At 39.7% G+C, this 10,731-nt stretch overlaps 1 protein-coding gene across 1 annotated transcript; it reads left to right on the top strand.

The window, feature by feature from the left end:
- Nucleotides 1-734: 734 nt before the first annotated feature.
- ppp5c (protein phosphatase 5, catalytic subunit) lies at nucleotides 735-10,639 on the top strand. Its single transcript, XM_060875504.1, has 13 exons — nucleotides 735-881; nucleotides 1,993-2,234; nucleotides 2,555-2,702; nucleotides 2,802-2,923; nucleotides 3,767-3,832; nucleotides 3,954-4,052; nucleotides 4,692-4,797; nucleotides 4,900-5,042; nucleotides 5,671-5,758; nucleotides 5,891-5,931; nucleotides 6,300-6,478; nucleotides 7,254-7,335; nucleotides 9,444-10,639. Exons 1-13 carry the CDS (start codon nucleotides 815-817, stop codon nucleotides 9,504-9,506), a joined length of 1,446 nt encoding a protein of 481 aa, XP_060731487.1. The 5' UTR covers nucleotides 735-814; the 3' UTR covers nucleotides 9,507-10,639.
- Nucleotides 10,640-10,731: the final 92 nt, after the last annotated feature.

Below are 10,731 nucleotides of genomic sequence, written 5' to 3'. Positions count from 1 at the left end.
CAGTAATTGAGGTGCAGAGGATGGATTCAATGATGGCAATGTAGAACTGTTTCAGAAGATCCTGTGGCAGGTTGAACTTCCTCAGCTGGCAGAGGATCAATAAACAAAGAAAGAAAGAAAGAAAGAAAGAAAGAAAGAAAGAAAGAAAGAAAGAAAGAATCATAGTGAAGAACAGAGTTTGAGAGTTTGTTATACTGTATAAGTTTGTAAACTTGTTATAGAGTTTGTATAGATTTATATGACATATTTGTGAAACATTAACAACATTACGGCATAAAACAGTAAATATACAAAGCCAATGATTTGACATAAATAACAATGGTAAAATAAAACATTATACAGTTGTGATATAATGGTAGATGTGATATAATAAACAAACAAATGAACGAATAAATAAATAAATAAATGCGTCAATAAATAAATAAATAAATGCGTCAATAAATAAATAAATGCATCAATAAATAAATAAATGCCTAAATAAATGCATCAATAAATAAATAAATAAATAAATAAATAAATAAGTGCATTATAAAAGTATCAACCCTATAAATAGACTATAATATGACTTCAGGTTTGTATTTGCCTCCAACAATAGGTAAAATAAAAATGTAAACATTTCATTGAGAAATACTTTACATTATAAAAGGTGATTATTTATTTACTTCGTAGTTTTTTGTTTAAATTGTCTGCGTTTGATTAAACTTTAAAGATCTCAGTGCTAACCACAGCAGAGAACAAACTGTCGCAAAGTTCAGTTTTTACGACCGTCGTTTGACTTTTGACGGTCGTTGTAACGGATTACGACGGTAAGAAAATGGCGGAGGAGGAGCGGAGTGCCGAGGCTGAGAAACTCAAGGAGAAGGCGAATAATTACTTTAAAGGTAAAGTTAACTCAAGCGGCATTTAAAGGTCATATTTGACCGAGCTAACGGTGTCTGTGTGGCATATTATGGGTGGTGAGGTGTCCGTGTTGTGATGCTTGACGCATGTGTTAGCTGGAGCAAGTTAGCATTGTGACACAAATCTCTAGTCACGAAGCCGGCAGGCGGCTTAAAGGAGCTCCGATGTGTCACTAAACCCAGCAGAAGTCTGTAAATATATACAGCGTTAACATGTCCGGACGGAATCCCTGTAAAGGATCTGACCACGTTGTATTTATTCGTTTTAAACCTGTCCAATCTTCCTGTCCTCCCTGTAGATGCTCCTGTAAAACTAAACCGATCCCAAAGACACACTAAGCCTTGTTCATCTGTGTGTGCTTTACAGCTCTGATGGCAAGCATGTGTTCATACTCAGGCTTAGCAGGAAATTCTGAGTCAGCATCTTAAGCTCAGTATCGATACAGATCATCAGTGATATTTTACACCTCATCTCTAGCAGCATGGCTGACAAGTGATGTGTTTAAGAGCAGCTGCTTTAACCTAAAACCTTAAGCTCTCTTATCTATCGTGCTGCTGTCGTTGCCTGAATCATTACAGATGATCATAAATGTGCCTTTGGTTCCAGCAGTTTGCACTTTGTTCTGCACTGAATGTTTCTCATGTTAACAAAAGCAGCCACATTCTGTAGGCTCACTTGAAAGTGACGTGACATACAGCTAAGTATGGTGACCCATACACAGAATTCATCCTCTGCATTTAACCCATCCAAAGTGCGCCCGGGGAGCAGTTGGGTTTTCGGTGCATTCCTCAGGGGCACCTCAGTCATGGTATTGCCGGCCCGAGACTCGAACCCACAACCTTAGGGTTAGGAGTCAGACTCTCTAACCATTAGGCCACGACTTTCCCTCAGTAATATCCCAGGCTATTATCAGTCCCTGGAGCAGGTGAGGTTAAGGGCCCTGCTCAAGGACCCAACGTAGATGTATCAGCAGCTTGTGGGTTTGAACCCCGACGTTCTGATTAGGAACCCAGCGCCTTGACCACGCCTTCATCACGTCCTCACAAATGCAAATGCAGATATTGTCACTCACTCTTCATCTATTTCATTCAGAAAAAGACTACGAGAATGCAATCAAGTATTACACCGAGGCGCTGGAGCTGAATCCATCCAATGCCATCTACTTCAGTAACCGGAGCCTGGCATACCTGCGCACTGAGTGCTATGGCTACGCCCTGGCAGATGCCACCCGCGCCCTGGAGATCGACAAGAACTACATCAAAGGCTATTACCGTCGCGCAACCTCCAACATGGCATTGGGCAAATTCAAGGCCGCGCTTAAAGATTACGAGACGGTACGTTTATTAAACAGGCACCTTTTTAAAGATATAGATTTAAAAAAACCTTCGTGGTTGGTTTATATTTTGTTTTGTTTAACATTAGAATACTTATTGCCTATCAATATATTCCAACCTGCTAAATTAATTAGTTTGGTGTTATGTTAAATCAAAAGATTAATTACAAATATGAAACATTTAACTGTTTATTTTGTGTAGATTCACAACATAATCCCAACTAGTTCATCTTAGTTTTGTTATTGTAAGTGTAGATGGAGTTATGTATATTTGCACATACTGATAAAACGGTAAAATACGTTTTTCTTTGACGTGAACAGGTAGTGAGGGTGCGACCCAACGACAAGGATGCCAAGCTGAAATACCAAGAGTGCAACAAGATAGTAAAGCAGAAGGCCTTCGAGAGAGCCATCGCCAGTGACGAACTGAAACGATCAGTAGTGGATTCGTTAGACATCGAGAACATGAGTAAACAGTCATCTCTCGCGCTCCATCGTTGTTTAAACGTGTCGGTTATCTTCAGGGGGGGAAAAAACTTATCGTCTTTCTAAACGTTCTCCTTTGCAGCGATTGAGGATGAGTATATAGGCCCTAAACTGGAAGACGGAAAGGTCACATTGAAGTTCATGAAGGAGCTGATGGAATGGTTTAAGGACCAGAAGAAACTCCACAGGAAATGTGCTTACCAGGTAAACCTCACAACACAAGGCCAAATCCACGCCCTAATTTGCTGTTGTGCTTCTCATCTGTAACTCATTCACTGACTTATGACTCAATTAACGTCTCTGTGGCAAAAAGAAAAAAAGTAGCGTTTTTTTATGTTAGTTTTTTCTTCTTCTTTTTGTTTGTACCTCAAATACATTAGAAGAAATAGCATGGAATGTTTTTTTTTTGTTTTTGTTTTTTTTATCTTGCCACAAGATTACCACAGGAGGTAATCACCACACTTACATTGAGCACTATACACTCTGCTGGCTAGAGGATGGACTTTAGAAGAATCGTATCTTCTCCAATGGAACACTCAGCAAATATGGTGCAAAATATGGTGAATATTTAAATGTTTGGGCTAATCGAAGACGTCTGTAAGAGGTCTCGTCCGCTGAAGCATCGCCAGCCGTCGTGGAAATGTTTCCTCATCCAGCATCAGAGCCTGTTAGCGTTAGCGCTAATCTTTTTCAGCTGTGTAATCAAAGCTGTGAGATTTGAGTGCATGAAGTGTCCAACATTCCACACTTAGTTTTGAATAAGCGCATCATCCAGTAATCAGTCAGGGACGTCACTGTCACGCTTTGCTCCAGTTGTTCTATTGCTACGTGTTGTAGTTAAATGGCTGTTAGTCTAATCGGTTCAGTTTGCAGTCACAAACCGGCTGTGAAAATGTCTGCAGAAAGTTTGTCACCCAAACACCGTCTGATCCCAAACACCGTCTGATCCCAAACACCGTCTGATCCCCATCACCCATTGAACACTGAATGATACTAACACACTCCTCACTAACCTTCAGAGTCTGCTGTTTGTCAACTGCTTTTCAGATCCTGGTTCAAGTAAAAGATGTTTTATCCAAATTACCGAGTCTTACTGAAACCGTGTTAAAAGAGGTAAGAAATTACACTAAGATCAACGGTTTGTTAGTTGTTTTTTTTTTTGCTGTGATTTTGATCTAAATGCTTAAACAAATTAGCCTTGATGATGTAATTGTTTTCCTTCTTATTGTTCCAGACAGAAAAACTAACCATTTGCGGGGACACACACGGCCAGTACTACGACCTTCTAAACATTTTCGAGCTAAACGGCTTACCGTCACCGACCAACCCATACGTATCCTGTTCCCGTGATCTCAGTGTGTTCAGTGCAGATACTTATACGTCAGGGAGATTTGATACGTCAGGGAGATACTTATACGTCAGGGAGATACTTATACGTCAGGGAGATTTGATACGTCAGGGAGATACACCGGTGTACAAGATTTTAAACAACAAAAAAAATCTTCTAGCAGATCCTGACCTAAAGCGTCAGAGTGTACCTCATCGTGCTAACGAACAGACGACAAAACATGAATGTGTTACAATACAATATGGGTCTCTTTAGGAAAGACCAGGAAAATGACAGCCAGGGATTCCGACGCAATCCAAAAAACAGCATACGTTACTTACAGCTGAACAAAAGCACTTCTACACTACAGCTCTACTCCATACATGATGTAGCTAGCGAATACACTTCTGGTTATTACATAATTATTTGAAATCAAGTGTATTTGCTAGCTACATCATGCAAAGTATTAAACAGAGCAAAATAACTTGTCCAACAGATTAGTATTATGAAGGTGATTTATGAAGGTATACAATCTGAATAAACAGCATTGATGCATCCCTGCCCTTTTTTAACTAGAGACATAGACTCTATTTCACGTTCTGCTTATTGTATATTTTGTGTATGAGAATTAACCACAAACTGCAGCTGTTTAACGGCGACTTTGTGGACCGTGGCTCTTTCTCAGTAGAGGTCATTCTCACGCTCTTTGGTTTCAAGCTCCTTTACCCGGACCACTTCCACCTACTGAGAGGTGTGCTCTGACTTCACACACACACACACACACACACACACACACTCACACACACACACATATGCTTACAGAGTAAGAGACTAACCTCCGGTTCATCCCTAGGTAACCATGAAACAGATAACATGAATCAAATGTATGGCTTTGAAGGCGAAGTCAAGGCCAAGTACACAGCGCAGATGTTCCAGTTGTTCAGCGAGGTCTTTCAGTGGCTTCCACTCGCTCAGTGCATCAACAACAAAGTGCTGGTGAGAACAGTTACAGTTCATTTCATAACAATGCTCAAATCTGCCCTAATCTTCACTTACAGACAGCTCCAGAACTTTTGGCATCCTTCGTAAAGGTTTACAAAATAAAAGACGTCTGTATTTATCGCCTTGGCGGTGTGGATAAATCTAACGCTTTATCTGTTCATTCATCGTAACCGCTTTATAGACGGTCTGTCAATATCTCAGGATCTCCAGTGCATGTACAATGAACACTGAAATACAATCTTCTGCCCTGAGCTCCTCCTGTGTCACCATGATCTAAAATTGTATCAATCTGTTAGCTTAAAAATTGTTTTTAAACAAAATCACGTCACACCTCTTAGCTTAGCGGTTAAGATATAGGGCAACTGATCGGAAGGTTGAGTTTAGTTCAGGTTGCTTTGCACTCAACCCTAAATTGATCAGATAAAAATGTGAGTCTCTCTGGATAAAGGCGTGTGCCAAATACAGTAAACGTAACGTAAGGAACCTCTTTGTTGGCTGAACAAGGCAGCGTGTAGCAAAAATGATCAAAATAATGATGAGTAGTTAAAATGCCCACCTAATCATGTGCTCGATGCTTTTTGTTCATGTGGTGAAGTGACACTGTGTATCGTGTGTGTTTAAGGTGATGCACGGAGGACTGTTTAGTGAAGATGGCGTGACCTTAGATGATCTCAGAAAGATTGACAGAAACAGACAACCTCCAGACTCGGGTAGGAAACCAAACTGCTCTGTGTGAGTGGGGGAAATTTTTTTTTTTTAAATAATAATTCTGTTGTTAAATCATTCTGTTTTCTTTTCTCCTCCCCTTTCAACCCCATTATAAATGTCTATTAACCGTCCAGGTCCTATGTGCGATCTCCTGTGGTCAGATCCTCAGCCGCAGGTCAGCGTCTCTGCTTTAAATTCTTTAGTGTAAACTTTAAAAACGGTCTGCTGAGTGGAGTAAAATATTTAAAGTCGGCTCGTGGGATACAGATTTTTTTTCCCCAAGTTTGCCATTTACGTGAACAAATAAACAAATAAAATGAACATTTACGTTGTTATACAGCCACAGATCATTCAGTCAAGGACGTTTTTGCCTCAATTGAATTAAACTGACTTGAAATGATGTCATAGTTCTTAAGCTACTCAGTCATGCAGCGATCTGTAATCTAAACTCATCAGTAGAAATCTACAATGTAATAAGCCGAACTAAAAGCTCATTTAATGTGCTATCGTGTCTTTTGTAACGTTTGCGGTGACGCATTTCAGAACGGACGGTCTATCAGCAAGCGTGGCGTGAGCTGTCAGTTCGGTCCTGATGTCACCGAGCGTTTCCTGGAACAGAACAAGCTGCAGTACATCGTGCGCAGTCACGAGGTGAAGGCTGAGGGCTACGAGGTCACTCACTCAGGGAAGTGCATCACGGTGTTCTCCGCACCCAACTACTGGTACGGTACTCCTTTATTAGCATGAAAAACGACTTCCGTCTCTCACACAGTCAGTCTCACACATGACCAGGGTCTGAACATGTATACACTCACTGTCCGCTTTAATAAACACACCGTGACTAACCAAGGTGTGGTTGTTGGTGCAAACATGCAGGTTTGAGTATTTCAGAAACTTCCTGCAGCTCCTCCACACCCTGAAGGGGTTTGTGTTTGGTTTTCACACCATTTTGTGCAACTTTACACAGGAAATCCCCTGAAAGTCAGTTTCTGAAAAACTCAAACCTGCCCATCTGGTACAAACAAGCCATTAAAATTAAATGAAAATAAAAAATAAATTAAACAAATTAAATGGCAGAATTCTGTGTTTGCTGTGAAACGAAGCTGTCGATCTGCTTGTACGTCATTTCATGCACTTTACTGCTGCGTGTGATCGGCTGAGGAGGGAAAAATGGCTGAATGGGCGAGTGTTCCTAATAAAGTGGACGGAGAGTGTGTTTATCACACACACACACACACACGTAACGTAAAGTGTAACATGGGGTAAAATTTAAAATGAACAATTTATTAACATGTCATCGGCTATATTGGGGAATAAATGTGCTGCTTTGACCTTTCAAATCTATTTATTTTTATTTCTGAAAAAAAAAATGTCTTTTGCGTTACACAAATATCAGGAGATATTCAGCATTTCAAGTTTATTCTAAAGTAAAATACTGAATTATTTCATTCTTATGACTTGTTGTGAACATTTTCTTCTTGTCTTTATGCCCTGTAGTGACCAGATGGGTAACAAAGGAGCCTACATTCACCTCAGGGGATCTGACCTCAAGCCTGAATTCCACCAGTTCACTGCTGTGGTTTGTATCTTCACATTTAATCCACACTGTACAAAAAAGACGGTCACTTTATTTCCTTATTCCAGGTAAAGCAATTAATGAAGCACATCAAAAACAAAACCCGTGATTTAGACATTCTACATTCTCCAGTTAGTGATCGTGTGAACATTTCCTACATGTAAAGAAATATAAAATATTCTATTACGGAGCAGCTTCCTGCCGAGGGTAGACGTGGATAAGACGTGGATACAGCCGCATAGATTCTTGTCCTAGTTTTTGTTTAATCTACGCTAAAGTTTTGTAAATTTTACTTTGTTGCTTCTTCTGAAAATTAGCATGGAGAAAACACACTCATAGAAACAATGGTCATGTTATATGTCAACCACTAGGTGGTGCTAGAATACTAACTGTAGTGTACTGTGTATAGCAGTGGTCTTCACTATTTTTTTCATGTGAGCCACACTGATAGGACAAAGTCAATAGGAGAGCCACTTTCACCGCAAAGTTTGCCAAGTTATTCAGTCTTAAATACAATGTACAATATTGCAATACAATAATTACTCGAGTTGCGGATGATGCATGCTCCCCATCAGTTACCTCTTTTGTCACTGTCACATTGCTTTGTTGCTGTTCATTTTGTGCACGGGATTGTTTGATAAGAAATCGATCCATTTTTTAGTCCGTGTGTACAGTAAACACAAGTTGTTAACTAGCATGAAATACAAACTAGCTTCTGGCAGGCCGCCAAAAACTGGCTATTGCGCAGAACGCAGTGAGTCAGTGACGAGTCAAATAATGTATAAATATATATTATTATTTGTAATAGAGCACATTCGCTTTTCTATGCTTCCCTGATTGTTTTTAATGTTATTTAAATGAAAAATACATTTTAACCACATGATCATATCATCGTATTATTTACTGCCACGCGAGCCGCATATTAAAGCTTGGCGAGCCGCAGGAGGCTCGCGAGCCGCGCAATGAGTAACACTGGTGTATAGAGTCGCTCGAAAGTTTGTGAACCCTTTAGAAGTTTCTAGATTTCTGAACAAATATGAGCCAAAACAACATCAGAATTTCACACAAGTCCCGAAAGCAGACAAACTGCACACAAACAGATCAGACAAATATATTATACTTCATTTTTTTTTTTTTTCAGGAAAATGGTCTAATATTATATATCCATAAGAGGCAAAAGTAGGTGAAACTCTAGAATTAGTATTTAATTTCAAGGTCAAATTCGAGTCCATCTGATTTCAGTAAAAGAGACGACAATCGTGTCTCCGTGAGGGTCCTGTTTTATTTAAAGAACAGAGATACATCAAGGTCTGATGTTCATGACGTGTGTTTGTGGAAGCAGAACAAAATCCTCAGTCATATAGATTCTGTACAAAAGGAGGAAATTTAAGACCTTTGGTACGTCCCCAGAAGTGTTCAACCAACTAATATCACTCCAAAAGGAAGACGTAACAGTCTGTTGGGTCAGAAAGGAATACAGAGGAACTTTTAAGCAATTTCTCTTAAAAAAAAAAAAAAAAAAAAAAAAAAAGAAGAACATTGCTGCACATGAAGTTTGCTAAAGATCTTCTGTACTGAGAAATGGACTGAAATTCTTCTAAGCTGTTGTGCAGAACTGATCAAAAGTACCGGAAACTTTACCTATTGCTGCACGAGGGGCCTACAACAGATACCGAACTCAAAGGTTCACGTATTCTGTTATAAATGATCATTTTTCTCAATAAGTAAATGAAGTATAATATTGTTGGCTCATATTTTTGATTGTGTTCACTTTGTTTACTTTTAGGACTTGTGTGAAATCCTGATGATGTTTTAGATCTTATTTATGTAGAAATATAGGACTTTCTAAAGGGTTCACAAACTTTCAGGCGACACTGTTATACATCATGACAACTACCTCCTGTTTAGTGAGTCTTAAAACACTTAACGTAGCGCTGAATGAGGGTGGAAATGATTATTGATGATAATTAATGATTGTGTAAATCATCTACACGTGATAATCGTTATCTATGAAGATCTTGTTTTCCCTTATTTAAAAGCCTGACCAGTACAATGTTATACAAATATTCTCAGCTTCTCTGACTAACTGCACATCTCTTCTGTCTCCACAGCCTCATCCGAATGTTAAGCCCATGGCGTACGCCAACTCGCTCATGCAGTTGGGAATGATGTAGAGTCTCCAGTCGGCTCTTAGCAGCCGTCACTCTCTCAAGTCCACACCGGTCCCTCCAGACACGTCACACTCGTCATTCCCTTTTTTTTTTCCCCTTACAAGAAATCAAGTCTTCTAACGCACACAACCACTCAGTGATCAGACTCTTTTTAGGTATAGCAAGGAGAAACCCATTATGTATTCCTAGCTGGAGGAATGAAAAAAAAAAAAACAGGATCCCTCCGTTTAATTTTTGTATGCGTCAGTCTGTTTTCCCCTCAGTCCAGTATTAGCAGTCTGAGTTATTAGAACACAATGATCTGGATTGTACCAAAGACCTGGGGTCACGTGTAGCAAACGGCTTGTAGAAAGATGGTAGAGGGTGTCTTTCTTTTTCTTTTTTCTTCTTTTCTTTTTTTTTTTCACCCTGCCATTAGAACGAACGTGGATGAGCCGTCGATGCATTACGATCCTGGACTAGGAACATAGTGTCATCCTTCATAAATTGGCATCTGTCACACTTCATCGTGAGGGACGACAGTGTGTTTGTCTGTAATTCTGTAGCTGTGAAATCATCCTGTGCTACTCGGGGCTTTGTAATCAACTGCTGTCATGCGTACGTCTCTGTATCATAGAGCCAGACCGAGTCGGGTTCGTTTGTATTTGAGCTTCTATCCACCGTAAAATTGAGACAACTTTACAGCCTAAACGCACACTAAATTCTCCACCTTGTAGTTCCTCCACTGTTTAACTCTCTCCACACGTTTCTTCAGTATTGTGACGCTCCACTGTCCACCGCGCTCCGACCTGTCTGCAGCACCGGCCCCTGTTTTTATTACCCACTTCGCTCGACTGAAGTGCACTGGAGGTAGCTGTAGTCTTCTTTCCCCATCGTACGATTGTTCAGCTTAAATCCGCCTCCGGGATGCCCCGCCTTCCTGCCCTGCCACCCTGTCAGTGTGGATTTGTGATGGAACATGACTGATGTTTAGAAATCTTAAAACGCACAGCAGCCATACCCCATGCCCTTGACTTTTTAGATAACGTAATATACACAAATGTGTATGTATATACAGTATATACTGTAACAATACAATTCCTGTGTACATGTTTGGAAAAAAATATTGAATAAAAAAAAAAACAAGCTCCATTCTAGTAACGCAGTATGTTGTCTTTGAGGAGGAAATAATTTTGTGTTTTGTTTTCCATAAATAAGAATTTTATTATATTACTTTTTTTATTTCTTT

This window comes from Tachysurus vachellii, chromosome 1, assembly GCF_030014155.1.
Source record: "Tachysurus vachellii isolate PV-2020 chromosome 1, HZAU_Pvac_v1, whole genome shotgun sequence".
In the NCBI taxonomy this organism is placed as follows: domain Eukaryota; kingdom Metazoa; phylum Chordata; class Actinopteri; order Siluriformes; family Bagridae; genus Tachysurus; species Tachysurus vachellii.
Note: the sequence above shows the minus strand (reverse complement) of the source record. Positions and strands in the feature narration are given on the sequence as shown.

Bases quoted from the DNA above. Each gene is read 5' to 3' on its own strand.
- ppp5c (XM_060875504.1), top strand. From the start codon at position 815: ATGGCGGAGGAGGAGCGGAGTGCCGAGGCTGAGAAACTCAAGGAGAAG. The intron at 2,924-3,766 runs GTAAACCTCACA...ACTGCTTTTCAG, and splicing joins ACAGGAAATGTGCTTACCAG to ATCCTGGTTCAAGTAAAAGA. The intron at 5,759-5,890 runs GTAGGAAACCAA...TTAACCGTCCAG, and splicing joins CAGACAACCTCCAGACTCGG to GTCCTATGTGCGATCTCCTG.